This window comes from Bufo bufo, chromosome 4 (genome assembly GCF_905171765.1).
Source record: "Bufo bufo chromosome 4, aBufBuf1.1, whole genome shotgun sequence".
Classification (NCBI taxonomy): Eukaryota; Metazoa; Chordata; class Amphibia; order Anura; family Bufonidae; genus Bufo; species Bufo bufo.
In genome coordinates, this window is record NC_053392.1 from 530097347 (window position 1) to 530123137 (window position 25791).

Here is a 25791-nt window from a genome sequence, read left to right on the forward strand (position 1 = left end):
CAGCACCAGACTCTCCCTGCTCTGCTATCCCTCTGCCCCTTCTCCAAATCCTTATTATGAAATCTTTCTCATTAGGATAAAGCACATCAGCTCCACCGAGCCCCCCAGCCAAGTGTTGAAGTGGTGTCCGAGATCCCCAAGGGCCAAGCCAAGTAACTGTAAGTTTTTATGTGAAATATGTTTATATTTGTAGTTGATCTTTATTATCGATTTTACATTGCAGAATTTTTTTATTTTTTTTGCAGCATATGGGTGAGATTTTATAATTATTTATCCAAAGAGCTGTCACTATCAGTGAAGCAAGCCATCATTAGGCTGAAAAAAACAAAACAAACCCATCAGAGAGATAGCAAAAACATTAGGCGTGGCCAAAACAACTGTTTGGAACATTCTTAAAAAGAAGGAACGCACTGGTGAGCTCAGCAACAGTAAAAGACCTGGAAGACCACAGAAAACAACTGTGGTGGATGACTGAAGAATTCTTTCCCTGGTGAAGAAAACACCCTTCACAACAGTTGGCCAGATCAAGAACACTCTCCAGGAGGTAGGTGTATGTGTGTCAAAGTCAACAATCAAGAGAAGACTTCACCAGAGTGAATACAGAGGGTTCACCACAAGATGTAAACCATTGGTGAGCCTCAAAAATAGGAAGGCCAGATTAGAGTTTGACAAACAACATCTAAAAAACCCTTTACAGTTCTGGAACAACATCCTATGGACAGATGAGACCAAGATCAACTTGTACCAGAGTGATCGGAAGAGAAGAGTATGGCGAAGGAAAGGAACTGCTCATGATCCTAAGCATACCACCTCATCAGTGAAGCATGGTGGTGGTAGTGTCATGGCGTGGGCATGTATGGCTGCCAATGGAACTGGTTCTCTTCTGTTTATTGATGATGTGACTGCTGACAAAAGCAGCAGGATAAATTCTGAAGTGTTTTGGGCAATATTATCTGCTCATATTCAGCCAAATGCTTGAGAACTCATTGAACGCGCTTCACAGTGCAGATAACCAATGACCCAAAGCATACTGCAAGAGCAACCAAAGAGTTTTTTAAGGTAAATAAGTGGAATGTTATGCAATGGCCAAGTCAATCACCTGACCTGAATCCGATTGGGCATGCATTTCACTTGCTGAAGACAAAACTGAAGGGAAAATGCCCCAAGAACAAGCAGGAACTGAGACAGTTGCAGTAGAGGCCTGGCAGAGCATCACCAGGGATGAAACCCAGCGTCTGGTGATGTCTCTGCGTTCCAGACTTCAGGATGCAATTGACTGCAAAGGATTTGCAACAAAGTATTAAAAAGTGAAAGTTTGATTTATGATTATTATTCTGCCCCATTACTTTTGGTCCCTCAACAAGTGGGAGGCACATATGCAAACTGTTGTAATTCCTACCCCGTTCACCTGATTTGGATGTAAATACCCTCAAATTAAAGCTGACAGTCTGCAGTTAAAGCACATCTTGTTTGTTTCATTTCAAATCCATTGTGGTGGTGTATAGAGCCAAAAATGTTCAAATTGTGTCGATGTCCAAATATTTATGGACCTGACTGTATATGGTATATAATCCTGCAGTTTTCACAGTGGCCACTAGGCCTAAAATATATCAAGACTTCCTGTCTTTTCAGAGCAGCCACATGGGCCACAGACACAATGGACAGGAGGGGACCCCATTGACTTCTATGGAAGAGTTTTCTAGGCATGATCTGTGACCTGTGCAGAGGTCAGGAGGGAGTAGATAAGCTATTCTGAATGGTGGATTCTGTGTTATCTATATAGAGGTGTTACTTGACATTGTAATTCTGCCTGTTCTGATAATGAGAATGGCTACTTAAAAGTTACTTATACAGAACAGGAAACCATGGCCTATTATTAGACCTAGTGGACAATGTGAAAATTGCAGGATTATATACATTTTGTTTAATATAGATAGGGGCATGGAAATATAAAAAAAAAAACTCACCCAAAATTCTAATGTGATTTAAAAATAGGTTATTTAAAGGGATTATCCCATTACTAATGTAAAAATATAATACCCTGTATCCCACATCAAGGCGTACTGGCCAAAGCCCAGGGTGCCACCCAAGGCCTTCATGTCTCCCAGCCAGGTATTTAAAAATCTGATGCTCTCAGAATAATAAATGTAGGAGTATCAGGCATTTATGTACCTGGCCATCAGCCTTAGGTGCCCTCCTGAAATCAACTGTCTTGCCGTCCTCAGGACGTTGAAACAGTTTCATGCATGCAGTATTTTGTGCTGCACTTTGGTATTCGATTCTTTTGGGCCGGTATTTAGTTCTGCACCACATAGTTGCTGGCCTTGCCTATTTATGTTACCCCTCTCTACATGTGTTGACCCATCTAGAATATGTGGCCAGTGGCCACTTTTAGTTTTTTTTTCTGGGGCCACTTTAAGTTCCCAGTCTGCCCCAACCTCATATGGATCCAGAGATCTCCCTTCATTGCTCTGCTAGATTTATATCAAGCTGACAGCTCAAGGGGAGTGTCTTCTCTGCAGAAGCTAAGAGGGAGTGTCCATGGTCTACCTACCTAGGAGATATCAAGGATGAAACTGAGTATGTGCGGCCATCTCAGTAAATAACTCAGTGACTATACAAATTTTTTAATTACATGCAATTATAAAAAAATCTGATCTAGGTGATTTAAAAACTTACAATATTTTTGGTGGGGCAACCCCTTTAAGCAAAAAGCTGTTCTCTGGCTGTCGACATATAAGGCTAGGGCTACAACGGGAGCATGGGGGTGAAAGGTGTCACACGACTAAGGATTGCAGTGTAGCACTACAGCCATAGAAATTAATGGGGTGGCAACGTGACTTGCACATTTGCTACAACAGCAACCGTAGAATCGCAAAAAAATCCCTGATGGTTGGATTCTGGGGTTGCGGTCACAGCAAACATGTGCTGCCGCCCCATTACTTTTTATAGCTGAAGTGCTACACTCCGATTTTTAGTCGTATGACACCTGTCACTCCCAAGGTCGCTGTATGCCCCGGGCTAAACGTGGTGGAGGCCTCTTAGCTCATTTGTTCCAACATCCATCTCTTCCATCCAATTGACCTCGAGCTGCTTTTACAGCTAATAAAAAATTTAACTTCATGTCTGACACCCCTTTAATATTTATTGGTTACTAGCAGAAGGACCCGGCTTCGCACGGGTATATTTTATCTATTAAATTTAATGTTTCTGTGTGTCGTTAAAAGATATCGACAGTATCCCCCATAACTGTGACCTATACAGCACCCCGCCCCTTTAACAGTGAACTCCACAGTTCCCCACCCCTTAACAATGACCCCCCCACACACAGTGCCCCACCACTTTAAAATGGGACCTCCACAGCAGCCTATCCCCTTAACTTTTACTTTCACAGCAGCCTACTCCCTCAACAGTGACCTCCTCAGGGGCCCACCCCATTAACAGTTCCCTGCTGCCTTAACAGTGACCTCCACAGCAGTTGCCCCTTTAATAGTAACCTCCACAGTGCCTGCCCCTTTAACAGTGACCTCCACAGTGCCTGCCCCTTTAACAGTGACCTCCACAGTGCTCGCCCCTTTAACAGTGACCTCCACAGTGCTCACCCCTTTAACAGTGACCTCCACAGTGCCCGCCTCTTTAACATTGACCTCCACAGTGCCCACCCCTTTAACAGTGACCTCCACAGTGCCTGCCCCTTTAACAGTGACCTCCACAGTGCCCTCCTCTTTAACAGTGACCTCCACAGAGCCCTCCTCTTTAACAGTGACCTCCACAGCACCCACCCCTTTTAACAGTGACCTCCACAGCGCCCGCCCTTTTAACAGTGACCTCCACAGCGCCCGCCCTTTTAACAGTGACCTCCACAGTGCCCGCCTCTTTAACATTGACCTAAACAGCGCCCTGCCCCTTTAACGCTAGGGCTACACAATGACATGTGTCGCGCGACATTTTGTCTCAACAATTTTTAGAATGATAGGCTATGGTGTCGCAGTGCGACATGCGAAATGCTGCGACTGCGACATCCAAGATGGATGCATGTACCAGCGTAGCTGTGCCCTATGAGTCGTGCGACCTATTGTCGTCTTGTAGCCCTAGCCTAAAGCAGTGAAGACAAATGGCTGGGTTGTTATGGAAACCTGGAGTAAAACTGTGTGTTTGGCAGTTGGGATTTTAAGAGAAAGACTTGCAGGCTTGTATTGGCTAATACAGTTCATATTTTGGGAATATCTCAGGAACGGTACGTCCTAGAGAGCTGAGACCTGGTCTAAAACCTTCCCGGACACCTGATGTACCTGTGTGCCAAATTTAGTGAAGATCGGTCTAGTCGTTTGGTCGCAAATAAAGAACAGACAGACAGACGTCCAGACAGAAACTCATTTTTATATATAAAAGAGATTTAGTATTATATGACACAAGCTAAAATTGCACGTATGCCTTTAAATCCCAGCACAACGAAGGGTCTAGGAACCTCCACTAAAAGTATTATAGGGACAGTGATGCTGTCCATTCAGGTCCTTAGACCCACAGTCCAACCCACCTGGTATCTATGGCTGTAATTCAAGTTCAGAGCTGCACCTGTATTATGCTTATGTGAAACCAGCCTTTATGGTGAAGCTGAAGTTTTTTTTTTTATTGTAAAAAATGCCAGGTCCAGATATTAGCTGAAAGACTATGGAAAATATGAAATGCAGGACACACAATCATTTATTTTTATTTTTTTACTACTACTGCCGTCAAGTGAATGGGCTGAGCTGCAATGCCAATGCATTGTGCTTGATAAGCTGCGAGGAGGCCCCAGTGCTCGTCGAAAAGCCAGGGCATGCTCAAACAGCTTATCGGCTCTGGTTTGGGGAGTCGTATCCCCACTAATCAGATGCTGATGACCAATCCTGAGGATAGGTCATCAGTATTAAACACTCAGAAAACCCCTTTAAGTCCCAGAAGACCCCTTTAATGTCATGCCTATGAGTATCATGCATATATATATATTTTTTTTTTTTCAATACACTTTAGCTGTGTTTTAGTGTTTAATTGGTTAAATAAATGTTGCCTATGTGATAATTATTTTCAGATATTAAATATAGTGCATTGAACATCTTGTGAGATAACAAGGTTATTTCTAAACAATCCCAACCAGTTTCTCTTGGAACTTACACAACTACTAGTCACACACAAGCTGTGTGAGTACAGTGATTTTCTTTAACACTCCCACATAAAACAGAGTTGTGTAAAATATGGAATAGGCCTTGTGGGTATATTAATATGACTAATAGTCTGCCAGCAATGCATAATTTACTAAGTCACTTCTGCAGAATACACTTCTGTCCAATGAAACATTTATACATCTGTTACTACTGTACATAACACTCGTCGTTCTAGATTAATCGCACTAGATATTGTAGATGTGGTTGCATCTTTATTCTCCATAGTGGGGGGTAGACTTTGGAGTCCATAAAAAAGGACCAGGTGGCTAACCTACAACAAACTGTGTCAACACACATATGGAGTAGAACATTTTCCATTTGAGGATAAGGTAAAGGCTTTTTCCAGGAGTTAAAGAAACTGACCAGTGACACAGACCTGCTGTACCCTCACACTGCAGGGTCTCTATGTTTTCCTGTGTGATGCAACTTGATCCTGTCTACCCTTTCTGCCTTGTCATATCTTTCTTCCCTGTCAGCTCTTACATGCAGGAGCAGGGAGATCAATGTAAGGTTACTTCCAGGCTCGGACTGGCCCATAGGGGAACAGATGAATCCCCCGGTGGGCCCCTGACAAAGGTGGGACCCCAGTCCCTCATTCCTTGCACATAACACAGAAGACTGACCGCACCACATGCAGATATGCAGCGTACATAATTTCAACCTGCCTATGTCCATATAAAAAATACTGGTAGATTATTTAACAATTACACAGTTTACTATGATAGATGCATCAGGTGGCCGAGACGACTTCTAGGCAGGCCAGCCAGTATCCTCTTTCCTCAAGGACCTGCCTTCTGAAAATTGCTACAGGGACCCCCATAATCAATCATCTTAAGCATCTTGCTGCTACCTGCCGTTGTGGTAGCAGGTAGTATTTTGTGTAGCTTTACAGTGGGCTCTTAGAATAAAGTTTACTAGTGGGCCCTAGGCCCCCCAGTCGGACACTGGTTACATCCCATAGAACTACACTGGAGAGTCAGTACATACAGATAGTACAGACAGGCAGTGTGAGTCAGGAGGTTTAAATAACTGCAGCTAATCACTGTATACACTGACCTACTATATCTCTCCACTCCTGGTCCTTTACATAGGGGAGACATTATATCTACAACAGAATTCAGGGGAGAGACTTGAGTCATGATCATGGAGGGTAAAAAAAATACAAAAAATATATAAATAATCTAGCAGAACAAGCATGGCAGGAGACTACAGAACAATGACAGGAGACACATTTACTTGAACAGAGCTGACCACATTAGTTATTGCTGTTAGTTACAATGGTCAGCAGATGACACACTAAAAGTAACAGGAACTGACCAAAACTATTAAACCCCTCTATGCTAGACCCCTAACTAAGTGACCTTGACCTCTCTACTTCATTCAACCACCAAGGAAGGCTTAAAAAGTAGAAAATAATTTTTCTACTTTTCAGTTGTCTAAACCGGGGGGGGGGGGTGTTTTCTAGTCAGGTGTGTCTTATAGTCTGAAAAATATGGTAACTTTACTTAGCTATACCGCTCAACTCAAAACAACATGAATCAGAAATATATAATAAAACGTCCGTTCAATAACTGTTGACCAAAACTCCCTAATAATTGCATTGCATCAGAAAAAAATATGAGTTGCGGGAGGGTGCTCTGGAACAGCTGCCTTTAAGGCGCTCCTTCCCAGGCACAGAGGGACAGATAAACCTTCCTGACCCCTCGGATTGGTCCCTTCCCTGTTGCCTTCCCATCCTCGGTGGTCCGAGCCGGCCATACAAACCAGCACAAACTCATATTATCACATCAGATTGTCCAAAGGCACATCTTGACATATATCCCAGTTGCATGAAAGATGTCCCCAAAGGTAGATATCTGTGGATATGCCATGTTTGATTTTTTTGTAATTATCAGGGGCCGTCTTTTGAAAGTCATCTATGTCAAAATAAAGACCTGCCTCCCTTCATTGGATGCCCAGACCACAGATCAAGTCTCACACAAGCTCATGCTTGCCCACAAAAGGATCCTCCAGTGTATCCGCCTCCATATAACTGACTACAGCCACATCAGCCTGAAGAAGGGTCACCATACACCCGAAACATCATTTAATTACAGTGTACTGAATTGAGGGCATATTAAAGGATAACTGTCATATTTTCACTCAAAATTCAATTTTCATATATGTTGTTGCTGCTGTGGAGATAATCCATAATCACTAATTATTGTGTTCACATAACACTTGTTTAATAAGATTCCATCCATGGCAACAGCTCCTCACAAGACTTCTTTCTGACTACCTTCTCAAGATGGCCGCCGATGACTTTACCCTGAGGCTGACCTCCTTCCCTAACAACCCAGAATCCATTCGGCTCATCTCGGGAACGCACAGTCTCACCCCAACCAATCGGCTTTCTCCAGACTTAAACACGCCCTCTTCCACCTGAATAGTTGATCGCGAATATTCTAATCGCAAGAAGATAAGAGACGGAGGACACAGAGCAACGCTGTTTTAGCCGCACCACTGAAATGCCTGCGGGAGGAAAGAACATGCTGCAATTACTAGGTAATTCAATACCTATACAAAAGTATTAACTAGGGAACTAAGGTAAATAAACTACAAATTGTGAAGTAATGAAAAGCAGGAAGTGCTCAAGCCCATATGCAGTGGCGCATCTATACTGGGGGGCAGTTCCTGCACTTGTGGTCAGCTGCTAATGGCAATTCCCAGCAAAATGCATACAATGGATAATGCCCGCAGCGGACCACATGTACCACAATAGACATCCTACACAGGATAGCAAATGTGTGGATGTGATAAACAATAAAACAAAATAACAATAACTTTTACAAAGACAAGTGCACTGTGCGGTCTTACTAAACCCTCATACTGATGTAAAATTGAGAGATTAGCCAACATATCCTACTGTGGAGGATATGTCTGAGCCCGAGCACCGCGCCAAGGTTTCTCAAGTAGCTTGAGACCTAACGCTAAACCTACTAATTAGACCAATCCAATTACATAAAAAAAATATGACAGTTACCCTTTAAGATTCAGTAAAATCTAATATACCCCATGTTTTCATCCCCGTAGTATTGGAGACTGACATTATAATGGGCCTTAAAGATCCATAAAGGACAAGACAAGAATCATTTCCTCAGGTGGGCCCTATGTATCCCAGCCTGACACTGGTTTCACATGCTTTATGTATGACAGGTGTTATAGTATATGAGGTCATCAGGAGATTTTATATGCTACGTCAATACAAGAACAATAATCCCATTATGGAACAAAGATATAGAAGACAGTGCATTGTTGTACGTTTTCCATTCTTTTCCTTTTACGTTATACACAATGGCCAAGAATATGAATTTTCCATTTACAACAATGATCTAAATTGAGGCCTTCATTGTATACCATGATTATAATGAATGGAAAGGAAATGTACTGACTCCTGTAAATACGTACACACTAAAAATGCAATTAATAAAGCCATGTATAGATCTTTTCACTCATATCTTCCTGGCAATTTATAAATTTTAATTCTCATCATAGTAAAGAATGTACAATCGGTAGTTATGGCTCATTTTGAATAATTGGATATACTATTTAGATATTATTGATCTCTCTCATGTCTTGATAGACGCCTTATTTACTGTATTGGCCCGGGAAAAGCCTGCTAGATCCAGCATTGCCGGATGCTGCCTGAATGCCCGCCAGCCCTATTAACTATAATGGGGTCTTGAGGAGATCCGGTAGCAACCTGGCAAATATGCCAAGAATTAGCCAAATGCCCCTGCACGCAGCGTTTTTTGTCCTGCCTGATTCCCGGCTTTCTACGCCGGAACAGCCTGCCAGAAGGCTGTACCGGCAGTATGAAACAAGCCTAATTTTAGGTAATTTGATGCCTATTCTTGGGCAGTCCTCTCTCTCCTTCTTTACCCTCCTGTCTCTGCTTCACTAAGGTTTTCCGATTTGAAAATGGAAATATATTATAATTTTAAAAGATATTATATTTTTAACACCCTGGTGATAGTTGGGCATTTTGTGCCTACACTTTATTATTCTGTGTTCAATAAAAAGTTTTGAAACTAACATTTAGTATTGCTACTGAGTTCATTCAATTAAATGTATCTGAATAGCGCCACCTGCTCTTTGTTCTTTTACTTGTTTCTCCATCCAACTTGCTTAGATGGTCGCACATGCTCGGTTCCATCTTTCAACTATCACCAGCCATATCTTCTGTTAGAAGCTGTGACAGTCACATGGAGAGAATGGCAGCAGAAGGAACACACCTCCTGAGCAGAAATAGGGAGCCAGCTACAGCAGAAAGGTTACATCCCTTTCGCTGCTAGCTTGAAATAAATCTAGCATAGCAATTGGGGCAACGAGTGAGGAGATCTCTGAGGAGACCAGCCCATGTGAGGTACAGGGCAGGTTCTAGCTTGATTATAAACAGATTGCCATATATTATATGATGTCTAATTAAAAAAAATTTTTTACATTAATCATGGTGATATGCTTTTCAGTGGGGGAGAGGAAACAACTGGTGCCAGACGCTTCTGGGAGAACAAAATAATCGGCAAAATAATTCAATCTGCCCGACCTTTCTCTCCTCCAGCATCATCTGTGTAGGAACGTCGGGATCCACATTAGAGTTTCGGCTCATCCTGCTTAAAATGGCAGGATCATTCGACAATACGGTAGTATGTATGGGGGCTTTATGTCCTAATATTACGGGATATGTACTGTACATTGTTAGAGGAGAAAGTTGCATGTCTAATTACCTAACATTCTGTATAAACAAAGGTGGTCTGTTGCCAATTTGGTAAAAGCTACTCTTCCATCGTCTCGTCTTCATCGTGGCTGTGTGTATGATTGTATCTCACCAGCATTTCTACATTTACACATAAGGATGGCAAAGTTGCTCTGAGGTAGATGTCCTCTACTTGGTTCAATTACTCCGGCTCATTTCATTGTAACATAAGTCCCAAAAATAGGAAATTGCTGGATTTATGTTGAAACACGGCAATGTACGTTCTCCCTGCAGTAAGTTCTGTTGGCTCTAATTGATCCTGAGTACTTCAATTTTCTGCTGAATTGCAGAAGAAACTAAGTTACAGATGCACATGCTTCCTCTAGGGCACAAATGTGGTTACCAGCTACCCAGCGACAAACCAAGATTCTGCTCAAAACAGGTAGCCATAATGCAGTTAACGTTAATTGTTTTTCAGTCTGCACCAAAGCAGACATGTTAAACCTGTGATATGAATCTCATTTTGTTCTCCAAAGCCTAACCTGACAACACAAAATGAAACATTAAAGCCATTAACAAGGTAATCTTTAACATCTGCACTTTACGTCCATTTTTGTAAATGGTTCATATCGCTGATTAACATTAATCTTATCTTTCTAAAATTTAGAATAACATTTATAAAATAGCCAGCAAAATCAGTTCCAACCAGCAATAAATTCATTGGCTTTCTTTCTTCCCAAAACCACACCACACCAGTCCCCTTTAACCACCTCAGCCCCCCTAGCTTAAACCCCCTTAATGATCAGACCACTTTTTACAATTCTGCACTACACTAATTTCACGGTTTATTGCGCGGTCATACAACTTACCACCCAAATGAATTTTACCTCCTTTTCTTCTCACTAATAGAGCTTTCATTTGGTGGTATTTCATTGCTGCTGACATTTTTACTTTTTTTGTTATTAATCGAAATTGACCGAATTTTTTGCAAAAAAATGACATTTTTCACTTTCAGTTGTAATATTTTTTTTAAAAAACTACATTTCTATATAAATTTTTCTCTAAATTTATTGTTCTACATGTCTTTGATAAAAAAAATGCAATAAGTGTATATTTATTGGTTTGCGCAAAAGTTATAGCGTTTACAAACTATGGTACAAAAATGTGAATTTCCGCATTTTGAAGCAGCTCTGACTTTCTGAGCACCTGTCATGTTTCCTGAGGTTCTACAATGCCCAGACAGTAAACACCCCACAAATTACCCCATTTCGGAAAGTAGACACCCTAAGGTATTCGATGATGGGCACTAGAAGTTTTTATTTTTTGTCACAAGTTAGCGGAAAATGATGATTTTTTATATTTTTTTTCTTTTCTTACAAAGTCTCATATTCCACTAACTTGTGACAAAAAATAAAAACTTCCATGAACTCACTATGCCCATCACGAAATACCTTGGGGTGTCTTCTTTCCAAAATGGGGTCACTTGTGTCACACATGTGGTATCACCGTACTCAGAAGAAGTAGGGCAATGTGTTTTGGGGTGTATTTTTACATATACCCATGCTGGGTGAGAGAAATTTCTCTGTAAAAGTCAACTTTTCCCATTTTCTTATACAAAGTTGTCATTTTAGAGAGATATTTCTCTCACCCAGCATGGGTATATGTAAAAAGACACCCCAAAACACATTGCCCAACTTCTCCTGAGTACGGCGATACCACATGTGTGACACTTTTTTGCAGCCTAGGTGCGCAAAGGGGCCCAAATTCCAATGGGTACCTTTTAGGAGGGCATTTTTAGGCATTTGGATTCCAGACTTCTTCTCACGCTTTAGGGCCCCTAAAATGCCAGGGCAGTATAAATACCCCACAAGTGACCCCATTTTGGAAAGAAGACACCCCAAGGTATTCCGTGAGGGGCATGGCGAGTTCATAGAAGTTTTTTTTTTGGGCACAAGTTAGCGGAAATTGATTTTTTTTTGTTTTTTCTCACAAAGTCTCCCTTTCCGCTAACTTGTGACAAAAAGTTCAATATTTCATGGACTCAATATGCCCCTCAGCGAATACCTTGGGGTGTCTACTTTCCGAAATGGGGTCATTTGTGGGGTGTGTTTACTGTTCTGGCATTTTGGGCGGGGCTAAATTGTGAGCAACCCTGTAAAGCCTAAAGGTACTCGTTGGACTTTCGGCCCCTTTACGCACCTAGGCTGCAAAAAATTGTCACACATGTGGTATCGCCGTACTCAGGAGAAGTTGGGCAATGTGTTTTGGGGTGTATTTTTACATATACCCATGCTGGGTGAGAGAAATATCTCTGTAAATTGACAACTTTGTATAATTTTTTTTAAAAAGTTGTCATTTACAGAGATATTTCTCTCACCCAGCATGGGTATATGTAAAAATACACCCCAAAACACATTGCCCAACTTCTCCTGAGTACGGCGATACCACATGTGTGACACTTTTTTGCAGCCTAGGTGCGCAAAGGGGCCCAAATTCCAATGAGAATCTTTACGATTTCACAGGGCATTTTTTACGCATTTGGATTCCAAACTACTTCTCACGCTTTAGGTCCCCTAAAGTGCCAGGGCAGTATAAATACCCCACAAGTGACCCCATTTTGGAAAGAAGACACCCCAAGGTATTCCGTGAGGGGCATGGCGAGTTCCTAGAATATAATTTTTTTGGCACAAGTTAGCGGAAAATGATTTTTTTATTTTTTTTATTTTCTCTTACAAAGTCTCATATTCCACTAACTTGTGACAAAAAATGTAATTTTACATGAACTCGCCATGCCCCTCACGAAATACCTTGGGGTGTCTTCCTTCCAAAATGGGGTCACATGTAGGGTACTTCTACTGCCCTGGCATTTTAGGGGCCCTAAAGCGTGAGAAGAAGTCTGGAATATAAATGTCTAAAAAAATTTACGCATTTGGATTCCGTCAGGGGTATGGTGAGTTCATGTGAGATTTTATTTTTTGTCACAAGTTAGTGGAATATGAGACTTTGTAAGAAAAAACAAAAAAAAACAATTAAAAAAAATATCAATTTCTGCTAACTTGCCCCTCAAAAGTGATCTTTTTATAGCGCCGCAGCGATTTTACATCACTGCGGTGGGGCGGACTGAACGCAAGTGTGCGCACAAGATCAGGCCTGATCGGGCGAACACTGCGTTTTTTGTAGAGCCTATAGAACATGTCCTATTCTTGTCCGCAATTGCAGATCCGCAAAATGCGGAAAGCACATTGCCGGTGTCCGTGTTTTGCCGATCCGCCGTGTCCGTGTTTTGCCGATCCGTGGATCCGCAAAACACATACGGGCGTCTGAATGGAGCCTTACAGGGGGGTGATCAATGACAGGGGGGTGATCAGGGAGTCTATATGGGGTGATCACCCCCCTGTAAGGCTCCATTCAGACGTCTGTATGCGTTTTGTGGATCCGCGGATCCGCAAAACACATACGGACGTCTGAATGGAGCCTTACAGGGGGGTGATCAATGACCGGGGGGTAATCAGGGAGTCTATATGGGGTGATCACCCCCCTGTCATTGATCACCCCCCTGTAAGGCTCCTTTCAGACGTCAGTATGTGTTTTGCGGATCCGCGGATCCGCAAAACACATACGGACGTCTGAATGGAGAGTCTAATATACCTTTTAGGGGTTAAAAAAATCGGATCTACAGCCTGCCAGCGAATGATCGCCGCTGGCAGGCTGTAGATGAGCTAGTTTACCTGCAGTTCCTGTGAACGCGCGCTCCTGTGTGCGCGCGTTCACAGGAAATCTCGCGCCTCGCGAGATGACGCGCCGGCGCGTCTAGGAGGAATGAATCGACCGCCTCCGGAACGCAATCCTGCGTTAGGCGGTCCGGAGGCGGTTAAAGTATAACTGATGTATTGGTTTATTTTTAAAGGGAAGCTGTCACCATGAAAGTACAATGCAAGGAACAGCATGTTATAGAGCAGGAGTAGCTGAGCAGATTGATATATATTTCCCAGAAAACTATATGTCAATCTGCTCAGCTCTTCCTGCTCTATAACATGATGCCTGCAGACACCATGTTCAACATGACAGGTTCCCTTTAATATAGTGTAGGGACAGTAATGTTAAATGTTTTTATAATGGGCTTCTTTAGGAAAAGATATTTCTTTGTGCTAGAAAACAAGGTGTAAAGGGTTTTCTTAGGAAAGCTCTAACTGAGAGTCTGTCTTCAGTCTTCAGTACTGTGCACTGTAGACCCATGTGTGTAATATACAGAGGCATCCAGTCAGACCTTCTCACAATCTCTAAATATTAGACAAGTCAATGTATGAAATCGGTAATCAAATTGTGCCAATATAAAACTTAAAGCACCTAACCTTTTAGCAGACTTTGCATTAATCAATAGTGCAATGTGTGTATACGAGGAATAACTATTTCTGGTCATTGTATCTGTCATTTTAGAGCAGCTTTCTCCTCCGTATACTAGATCTTTAGTTTGCAGTTCTCCCAGACCAGGTGGTTGGTGACTATCTCTTATCCACTGGACACAGAAAGTAGAGGAGAATCTACTTCCTGTCTCTTTCTCACTCAGAAGCAGCCTCAGGATCATGGAGGAAATTACAGGGAAGTACTGACCTGTATGAATTTAAATATAGCACTAGGGTTGAGACGGAAACTGTCTGTGCAGTCTCTCTTGCTGTGTCTCTGAGTTCGTGCTTCCTCCTCCCCTCTTCATAGACTTGACTTGACATGAGTAATTTAGTCTACTCTGCTCCGTCCTGGACGGTTTCAAGGGAGTTTAAAAAAAACAATTAGCAAAGGGGAAGGTGGGGCAGTAAACAGCTGATAACAGGAGAACTTTTCTCTGATAAGATATATTAAAGTTTCTTATGGACGCTTGTACTATTGATTTAACTTTTAGTGAGGTCTTAAAACAAATCCCAAGATACATCTAGCAAATAAAGCGACCGGGCCGCAGGGGCAATATAGGAGTTATGATGAACCGATGGGGGTAGTAGTAGTTTACTCACAGTTCTGTAGAGCTCTCTGGGCTGGCATGCAGTGAATGGAAGGACATCACCAGTTCCTGTCACCGCCAGCTCTGTGAGAAGGTCTGTTAGACGTTCTTCGCTACCTCTTGCATGACGTTCTTTGTTTTGGTTTCACTTTGTCATCTCCTTTCCTTCTCCCAGCTGTCACCTATTTGCACTGATTGTCTCCCTTTATATTCCTGTTATCCATTCCTTCCCGTCCTTGGACGCATCTGTCCATGGACTTCATTATGGACCTGCCTCGTTCCTCGGGGAAGACTGTGATTCTGGTAGTAGTGGACCGTTTTAGCAAAATGGCGCATTTCATTCCCTTTCCTGGGTTACCCAATGCTAAGACGCTGGCGCAAGCGTTTGTTGATCACATTGTTAAATTGCATGGCATTCCTTCAGACATCGTTTCTGATAGGGGCACACAATTTGTTTCCAGATTCTGGAAGGCCTTCTGTTCTCGCTTGGGGGTTCGGTTGTCGTTCTCTTCTGCTCTTCACCCGCAGTCGAATGGTCAGACCGAATGCATCAATCAGAATCTGGAGACATATCTGCACTGTTTTGTGGCGGAGAATCAGGAGGATTGGTATTATTTTTTGTCCCTTGCTGAGTTTGCTTTAAATAACCGTCGCCAGGAGTCCTATGATAAGTCACCATTTTTTGGTGCATATGGGTTTCATCCGCAGTTTGGGACATTCTCTGGAGAGGGGTCTTCTGGTTTACCTGATGAGGAGAGATTTTCTATAGGTCTCATCCTGAGAAGGTGGGCTCTGAGTGTCCGGAGTCCACCCGTAGAGGGAGGGGTACTGTCACCGCCAGCTCTGTGAGAAGGTCTGTTAGACGTTCTTCGCTACCTCTTGCATGACGTTCTTTTGGTTTCACTTTGTCATCTCCTTTCCTTCTCCCAGCTGTCACCTATTTGCACTGATTGTCTCCCTTTATATTCCCTCCCATACTGCCTCACTTTGCGGTTTATACTTCTTCCTGGATGAGTTGTTCACTGCTGGATCCTGCTTCTCCTGATTCCTCAGATAAGTCTGTTTCCTTTAATTGTGTTTCCTTGCTGGCTTGATTGTAGGTGACCCTGACTCTGTCCGTATTAAGTGCAGGGAGCCGGTGGTCGTGTCCCCTCACTATTATAGGGTTTTCAGGTGTCACATAGTATAAGGTACGTGGGCATGCAATCGTCTACCATAAAGACCTTTGCATGGGCATAGCAGTCAGGGAGAGCTCTAGGGGTTTTATAGGGCTCACCCATATGCTCCTTAGTTTGGGATCAAGCCAGTCGGATCTTTATTTATAAGTTCCAGCTTTCTGCAACAACATCCGTGACAGTTCCTTTGGGGCACACCCTGTTGTCCAGAGACTTCCGCCAGATGGTGGTTGAGATGCCCTTGGTGGTGTGGTTTAATGTGCCGTGGAGGTAGGGTCCCTGGTGTTCGTGACGCCAGCACTGTAAGGTGCAATGAGGGATAGTGACGAATAAGGAGAGAGTCAGAAGTTGCTGAAACAAACTGGAACGAAACTTTACTCGAACGATTGCCTTGAGGTAGTTATAATTCAGTAGCAGTGCTTTGCTTCACAATAAGATGGCAGAGCTGCAAATCCCAACAGCAGGCTCGGTAGGGCTGGAGTAGAATAGCTTCAGTCTTGATCCCCTTGCACTGGAGTAAGGCTACTTTCACATCTGCGTTTTTCTGTACGATTTTGAGATCCGTCACAGGATTTTAGGCCCATCTCTGGCCCTCTGTGCCCCAGAAACTCAAATCAGACTTCAGCTATAACTTACACCAGTTTCTAGCAGAAGTTACAGTAAATACGGTCGGCCACAATAGGGTCTGCCCTTTCCCCTTTTACTCACAATTTTAGAAAAGTGGCAAGAACCTGAAAAAAATCACAAATTATGGGGTAAATGTGGCGTACACCATAATTTGCAACTTTTAACCTCACAGTCTTGTCTTTACAACCCTAGTGTTGTAAAGACAATGATAAATGTCCCTCACGGTGTTAGTAGCTCCCCATGTGTTTTGCCTGGATAAACCCCTGACATAGGAAAGTGAGTACAGACGGCTATATTTATTATGTGCCGCGTGTAGTGGTTTCGAGGGGTTGAGAAATACTCTCCCTGGGTCTAGCTTAAATGTTCTCTATCGGACATTACAGGTAGACCTAGGGAAAATCCATGTGGATAATCCATGTGGATTATCTTTTACAAGGACACCTGCTGGTCTACAAAACGGGTAAGACCGTAGCTAATTATCTCCTTCACATGTATGCTGATACGCATGACTGTGTATCACTGTTTCGATACAATGGTTTCCAGAAAAAAGGAGCAGAGAAGCAAAGCACAATGGTATTTGATGAACACAAAATTCCCTAAAAAATTGCTACACTATTTGGACCTCAGCCATAAAACCTACGAGTCAATACTGCCCATAGCAACCCATCAGATCATTTTAAAGTAAGTACTCAAGCATCAAACATTAGAAATACGGTAATAAATGATTCATTTCTAAACAATGTGTATTCATCAAAGGCAATCAAGGTGTGGACTCCACAAGACCTTTGAAGGTGTCCTGTGGTATCTGACACCAAGATGTTAGCAACAGAGACCTGTAAATTGCGAGGGAGGTCCTCCATGAATTGTTTTTCTAGCACATCCCAAAGATGTTTCAACAAATTGAAATCTGGAGAATTTGGAGACCAGGTCAACACCTTGAACTCTTTAGTTCTTCAAACTGTACAATTTTTGCAACGTCAAAAATTAGCATTAGGCACATTGCAGCTATTAAGAGTTGTAGAGTTTTTTGATGGATGTCAAAGTAAAATCCACATGATCGCCAGGGCCCATGGGTTCCCAGCAGGACATTGTCCAGAGCATCAACCTACCACTGCAGGCTTGCCTTCTTGCTATAGTGCTTCCTGGAGCCATCTCTTTATCAGGTAGACAATGAAAATGCACCCAGCCGTCCATGTGAAGTAAATAAAATGGGATTCATCAGGCCAGGCCATCCTCTTCAATTGCTCCCTGGTCATGTGTCCATCATAGGCACTTTTGAAAGTGTGCAAGGTTCAGCATGGACGCTCTAGTCTGTGGTTACAGGGCTCCATACTGATGCACTGTGTGTTCTGACACCTTTCTGGCATAGCCCACAATTAGTTTTTTGCCAATTCATGCTACAGTAGCTCTTCTGTGGGATCAGACCAGGTAGGCTAGCCTTTGCTCCCCACAAGCATCAATGAGCATTGAGTAGCCATGCTATGTGAAAGTAATAGAGATAGATATAGATATTACATAAACAGATATAGCATAGCCAAAACGACTATTTGCCACTTTGCAACTGTGGTATATGTGCTGTGAAATAAGGGGGGCGGGGGTCCCTTTATAAGGAACCCCAAAAATAAGGTAATGAAAGGGTGTCCTGCTGCTTGGGCTCCCAGTGGTCAGCTGTAATATACAGGAGAAGCCTGCGTTTAATTCCCCTGAAGCACCACAACAGGTGAAAAGACAGATGACATGGTGCCTGATGTAGGTAAGTATCCCTCCTCCAGGTAGAGGGGCTCCAGCCATGAATGTCCGGGGGTCTACATCATCCTGGGCTGTCAGTATGAAATAAAATGTTTTATCTCAGATAGGAGTCAAACTCAAATCTGTACATTTATCTATATATCTTATCTATCCTATATCTGTGTCTATCTATCTATCTATCTATCTATCCATCTATCTATCTATCTGTGTCTATCTATCTATACTGTCTATCTAATCGATCTATCTATATTATGTATTATCTATATAATTTATACTATATCTATCTATTATCTATCTATTATCTATCTATCTCATATCTATCTATACTGTCTATCTATCTATCTATCTATCTATCTATCTATCTATCTATCTATCTATCTATCTATCCATCTATCTATCTATTTATCTTATTTATCTATCAATTGATCTATCTATTATCTATCTATATTATCTATATAATTTATACTATATCTATCTATCTTATCTATTATCTATCTATGATGACCTATTATTTATCTAAATACATAATTTGTATCTATTTAGATCGATCTAAATATTGTCTCTATCTAAATATATCAATTCTAGCTTTATATCCATGTATGTAAGACACTGGAAAATCATTAATCACAGTCTTTTTTACATAGTGGGACTGTGGTTATTGCATTGTTTTTTGTTTTTTTTTCACCCTCACAGATTTATAATTTCTAGCAGAAAACGTGAAAATGATCAATAATTCATCAGATGAAGAGTTCAGCTGCTGGACTCTTTGGGGAAGGTGGTGACGCAGATTCCTGGAAGGAGATGGGGCAGCTCTCCGTGATGAGAAGGCAGGAGGAGTCCAGCCCCCCGCCCGCTCCTCGCTATATAGAGAGCTGCACCAGCCCGCGCTGACACAGGCAGGAGGCTCCTGGACTAACCCCAAGAGCTGACTATTAGGAGTGCCAGGAGGAAACCACTCGAATCTGCAACCGAAGCTGCCAGGGCGGGGGATTGTAGCAAGGAGATGCCGCCCGTATTGGTCCTGCTGAGCCTCCTAGTAGGCACCCTAGAAGGTAGGTGATGGTAGATGATTGAGCGCCTATCAGGCAGCACTACTATAGCACCTCGGACCAGTGCAGATTGTGGGGGGCAGCTCCTCGGACCAGTGCACATAGTGGGGGGCAGCACCTCGGACTAGTGCAGATTGTGGGGGGCAGCACCTCGGACCAGTGCACATAGTGGGGGGCAGCACCTCGGACCAGTGCACATAGTGGCGGGCAGCACCTCGGACCAGTGCACATAGTGGGGGGCAGCACCTCGGACCAGTGCAGATTGTGGGGGGCAGCACCTCGGACCAGTGCACATAGTGGGGGGGCAGCACCTCGGACCAGTGCACATAGTAGGGGGCAGCACCTCGGACTAGTGCACATAGTGGGGGGCAGCACCTCGGACCAGTGCACATAGTGGGGGGCAGCACCTTGGACCAGTGCACATAGTGGGGGGCAGCACCTTGGACCAGTGCACATAGTGGGGGGCAGCACCTCGGACTAGTCCACATAGTAGGGGGCAGCACCTTGGACCAGTGCACATAGTGGGGGGCAGCACCTCGGACCAGTGCACATAGTGGGGGGCAGGACCTTGGGCCAGTGCACATAGTGGGGGGCAGCACCTTGGACCAGTGCACATAGTGGGGGGCAGCACCTTTGACCAGTGCACATAGTGGGGGGCAGCACCTAGGACCAGTGCACATAGTGAGGGGCAGCACCATGGACAGTGTACATAGTGAGGGGCTACACCTAGGACCAGTGCACATATTGAGGGGGCAGCACCATGGACAGTGCACATAGTGAGGGGGCAGCACCATGGACAGTGTACATAGTGGGGGGCAACACCATGGACAGTGCACATAGTGGGGGGCAACACCATGGACAGTGTACATAGTGGGGGGCAACACCATGGACAGTGCACATAGTGAGGGGCAACACCATGGACAGTGTACATAGTGGGGGGCAACACCATGGACAGTGCACATAGTGAGGGGGCAGCACCATGGACAGTGTACATAGTGAGGGGCAACACCATGGACAGTGTACATATTGGGGGGGGGGGCAGCGCCATGGACAGTGTACATAGTGAGGGGGCAGCAGCATGGACAGTGTACATATTGGGGGGGGGCAGCGCCATGGACAGTGTACATAGTCGGGGGCAACACCATGGACAGTGCACATAGTGAGGGGCAACACCATGGACAGTGTACATAGTGGGGGGCAACACCATGGACAGTGCACATAGTGAGGGGCAACACCATGGACAGTGTACATAGTGGGGGGCAACACCATGGACAGTGCACATAGTGAGGGGGCAGCACCATGGACAGTGTACATAGTGAGGGGCAGCAGCATGGACAGTGCACATAGTGAGGGGCAACACCATGGACAGTGTACATATTGGGGGGGCAGCGCCATGGACAGTGCACACAGTGAGGGGCAACACCATGGATAGTGTACATAGTGAGGAGGCAGCACCTAGGACCAGTGCACATAGTGAGGGGGCAGCACCATGGACAGTGTACATAGTGAGGGGGCAGCAGCATGGACAGTGTACATAGTGAGGGGGCAGCGCCATGGACAGTGTACATAGTGAGGGGGCAGCAGCATGGACAGTGTACATAGTGAGGGGGCAGCGCCATGGACAGTGTACATAGTGAGGGGGCAGCGCCATGGACAGTGTACATAGTGAGGAGGCAGAGCTTCAGCACCATGGATAGTGCACATAATGAGGGGTTGGCACTACCTCAGCACCATGGAAAGCGCACATAGTGGGTGGGCAGCAGTTCATCACCGTGGACATTGCACATAGTGGGTGGGCAGCAGTTCATCACCGTGGACATTGCACATAGTGAGGGGGCAGCACAAATAATGTCAAATAATACAAGGTTTAGGCTTAGTCATAGTGCATTATCGTCTTACATAATTTAACCTTAAGGAGGTTACTAGAGCCCCGGAGTGTGTCACCCCCTTAGGCTGGTTCACATGTGCTGTAAAAAGCAGATTTTTAATAGGTTACACTACTGGCTGCCCATGGCGTTACAGCATAGATCATAAAAAATTCAAGGAGAGATTTTCCGGCTCTTCTGATGGGTGTTTGCTACATAACTCAAGGGGAGAAAGCAGTTGGCAATCCCACTAGACATGTGTAATATAATTCTGCAACAGGTCCCTTGGTCTTATAGCTCATTAAACCCTTATCTATGATATAGAAGGAAAGCAGATCTACTGAATACATTGATAGATACAGGGGTGCACGTAGCCTTTCTGCTGCATGAGGTGAAAACTGAAACGGCGCCCCAACCCCCCAATGCCAATTTCTTAACCTAACTCTCGTCCTCCAGCCCTACTGTTAAAGACATACTTGGATAACATTACATACAGCGTTACAAAACATGCAGGGTAATACAGCGCCACATACTGTGCCCACTGTGCTTCCCAATACTATACTGCAGAAACAGATAATCCCCCTTCTGCTGCCCCCTCTTGCCCCTACCTGGTGCTGCCTGAGGCAATCGCCTTACCTTACCTCATTGGTGGTGAACCCCTGGATAGATAGATAATGGCAGATATGGTTTGCCAATGCTAATAATCTCACACAAACTACTTTTCTTCTTCGCTGCATTAATCTGTTGGCTTTCATATCTGCCAAGATAGCAGTAAGTAAATGGTCTTAGGCACATCATAAGCCTGGAGCTGAAAGTTATATAAACGACATCTAGTGGCCACTGGTCAGTACTACACCTGTCACATATACAGTAGGTGAATTTCTACTGTAGCTGCACTTTTTTTTTTAAAAGACCAATCATATTAAACATCTCCATTATGACCTGGTTTTATAATATATGAGTGCTCCCATATTTACAGCTGACAGTATCTATCAGTTTCAGGATATCCCCTTGTGCTGTTCCCTGCTTTTAAAATAAGCAATATCATTATACTTTTCGAAATATTGGAAGTATAAGAGCATGGGCCAAATCAAAATCAAAGTAGAGACTTAATAAATGCCCAAAATCCTGCTATGTGGTATTAGAAGATTAGACTGTGTGGTGTTCATAGAGAAGCTTTTATTTTTGCCGCTTATTGATTCTGATATAGGGATGGTGTTGTCAATGATCAGCAACAAAAATAGTAATAGTATTATATTATAATAGAAATAGATCAGACGGCTATTCCTTGGCTTTAAATCCACACATTAATAAACTTCAAAAAGTCCCAACTCCTCTGATCCAATAGCCTCTGAGATTCTGTATGTGAGACGTCTATAGAGAGGGATGCAATATCTCCGGGAGGCGACAGTAGCAGACTCTCAAAGTTCCACAGCATTTTAGTATTAGGTGTTGACTGCATTTAAAGTTATTCTGTGAACTATCTATTTTAAGACTGTGCTACAAGAAATGAGGAAAGACTGAGCCAAAGGAGGTGCAGAATGTCCTTTCATTTTAGTCCGTGCTCTCCATCGACGGGTTTCAAGATCAATAAGCCATAGCAAAATCGTCTATATTTTTACATATTGGTGGCCTTGAGTTCAGCCTCATATATGATAACATGGGCAGTGGTTAGCAGAGCTGTCTCCTATCTGTGCCCCATAGACCTGAGGTCTCAGGCACTATGTATGTGGAGTTTATATGTCCTTCGTTTGGTTGTATGGCTAAACACTAGGTGGTTGGTGGCATGCGTATCTGTATGGTTGGAGATAGATCACAGTCATACAACAGCAGAGACCACCATGTAATGTTCCAGTCAAATCACTAGGGGGAGCAGTGCATCCTTCTGCTAGCAAAATCATTTCGGCACAGGTAGAACAGAGCCCCCGTCTCTCCTTACCATGCCGCAACTTATTTTATTCATACACATAGCATTAGCAATGAATGCAGGGACTTTTGATAGTGTAAGTCCAGGCATCCTCAACCTGCGGCCCTCCAGCTGTTTTAAAACTACAACTCCCACAATGCCCTGCTGTAGGCTGTTCGGGCATGCTAGGAGTTGTAGTTTTGCAACAGCTGGAGGGCCGCAGTTTGAGGATGCCTGGTGTAGTCAGTAAGGGGAAGCATGGCGGAATGGCTCAGACTTTGCTGTACGGAAAAGTTTTTGAATGAATCGATTTTGGATTTATTTTATTTATTTATTTTATGCACTTATATAGCGCTACTATATTCTGCAGCGCTTCACAGACGTTAGCATCCAACTGTCCCCAATGGGGCTCACAATCTAAGGTCCCTATCAGTATGTCTTTGGAGTGTGGGAGGAAGCCGGAGAACCCGGAAGAAACCCACGCAAACACGGGGAGAACATACAAACTCCATGCAGATGTTGTCCTTGGTCGGATTCGCACCTAGGACCCCAGCGCTGCAAGGCACCAGTGCTAACCACTGAGCCACCGTGCTGCCCACTAACCACTGAGCCGCCGTGCTGCCCTATGATCCAAAAGGTGGATTTGCTCAAGCCTACTGCCATTCATACAGCTGGGATTTCAAAGTAGGGACATGTCGGGTGTCCACTTGTGGATTAGACCCATTGAATTGGGCAAATCTGTGGTCACATCTGTGTAATTTAATCTACAAATCTGCAGTAGAAATCTGAGGATCAGCTTCGGATTTCGGCTGCGGATTCCACGGCAAATACTCCGATTTTTCCAATGTGTATTTTCTGCTATGTGAACGTGTCAATAAAGTAAAGTGATACGTTATTAAACTTGTCCCGTGGCTGCCCATCTGAGAGCAGGATATGATAGATGGAGAAAGCTGAGCTCTGTGAAATCCAGGTTTAGGGGATTCGGAGCTGGATTTCTGAGTAAAAAACAGAGTAAATCCTGACAGATGGGGAGAGCAGGACTCTGACTGCCATGTAAACCTACAGAATTGAACACAGCGCTCAGCTCGTCTCCTCGCCATATTCTGGAAGCTTTCTATCCTCTCTGCTCCACTGAAATATTAGTATATAAGGGGCAGGTTGGTCGTTTTTGTTATACTTTGCTCTGTCTGGTATTGTATCAGTGTAAAGCTCTGTTCACACTTCTGTCACGTTTTCTGTTTTTCCGTTCCATCATAGTAGCAACAAACAAATATAATGGCGTGCTGGATCCAACATATGACGGATACCGACAGTGCCTGGCGGACCTCATATATTTCTAATGGGGTCAGCTAGATTCTGCCGCGGTGTCTGAATGGTGGAAAAAATAGTGCGTCATTTGGCCTGATTCTGCCAGTCAAATATGATGGGATCATCTGGAGGAGGCTGCTGGTGACAGTGTGAACAGAGCCCAATGTGCGTAGATTTGTAAAGCCATATGGCAGCCTGTTGTCATCTAGAACACACTGTGTATGTAATTTTATCTATCATATATCTATCTATCTATCTATCTATCTATCTATCTATCTATCTATCTATCTATCTATCTATCTCTAATTCTATCTATCTATCTATTATCTATCTATCTATCTATTATCTATCTATCTATCTATCTATTATCTATCTATCTATTATCTATCTATCTCTAATTCTATCTATCTATCTATCTATCTATCTACATATATAGTATATACTCATATAGATAAATTATATAATAATAATAATATAATAAAATCATATTAATACAATGTTAAAGCGTTACTAGTTCATTTATGACAAGCCTCTGTGTGTGAACTGCACCTAAGCTGGAGGCAGCAGATCATTTTGATGCATTTCTAACAGATCTTAAGCCGCACATTAATTGTGTATTCTGGTCTGAAACAGAAGTCATTATAATCAAAGTGTCGAATGTTAGATTGAAACGCTCATTTATTTTTAATCTAGATGAATTGATAATACGCAGGCTAGAACAAGACATCTGAATTTGTTATATGCAAAAAAAAAGCTATAGAAGGGTCCGAGGGTCTTGAATTAATTTAATAGAATAACAAGTATAGAAGTTGGAACTTATTGGTAACCTCTGGCAATAACAATGGCCTATTATAAATGTATTCACACAGGATATTAAGTAAGACTATGGGAAGAAAATACATTTAAAAGTCAACTCAGTTTTAAAGTAGAGCCCTAGTTTTGGAAAATCTTTTGGTAACTGGAAACCATAGACAAGCAGGATGGCTGCAGATTATATATTATTATAGGTTTAACTCTGATGGTAAATACCAAGGGTCGGCCCATTCTCCTTTGCTCCCATGCCTACAGACTACAAATAGTAGCCGGATCCTACAGTCATCATGGCTTACTCCATTCCTTTAGTAAGGTTCGCAAGAAAAGGGCTCAGCAGAAAGAGAGTAACATATAGCTGCAGAATCCG

The 25791-nt window shown here is 43.3% G+C and overlaps 1 protein-coding gene across 1 annotated transcript in view; it reads left to right on the forward strand.

The window, feature by feature from the left end:
- Nucleotides 1–19359: 19359 nt before the first annotated feature.
- Nucleotides 19360–25791, forward strand: part of CHGB (chromogranin B) — a 48342-nt gene continuing 41910 nt past the window's right edge. Inside the window, exon 1 of the mRNA XM_040429770.1 lies at nucleotides 19360–19535. Coding sequence (XP_040285704.1) covers nucleotides 19487–19535 — 49 coding nt within the window. The 5' untranslated portion in view covers nucleotides 19360–19486. The remainder of the gene's footprint in view (nucleotides 19536–25791) is intronic.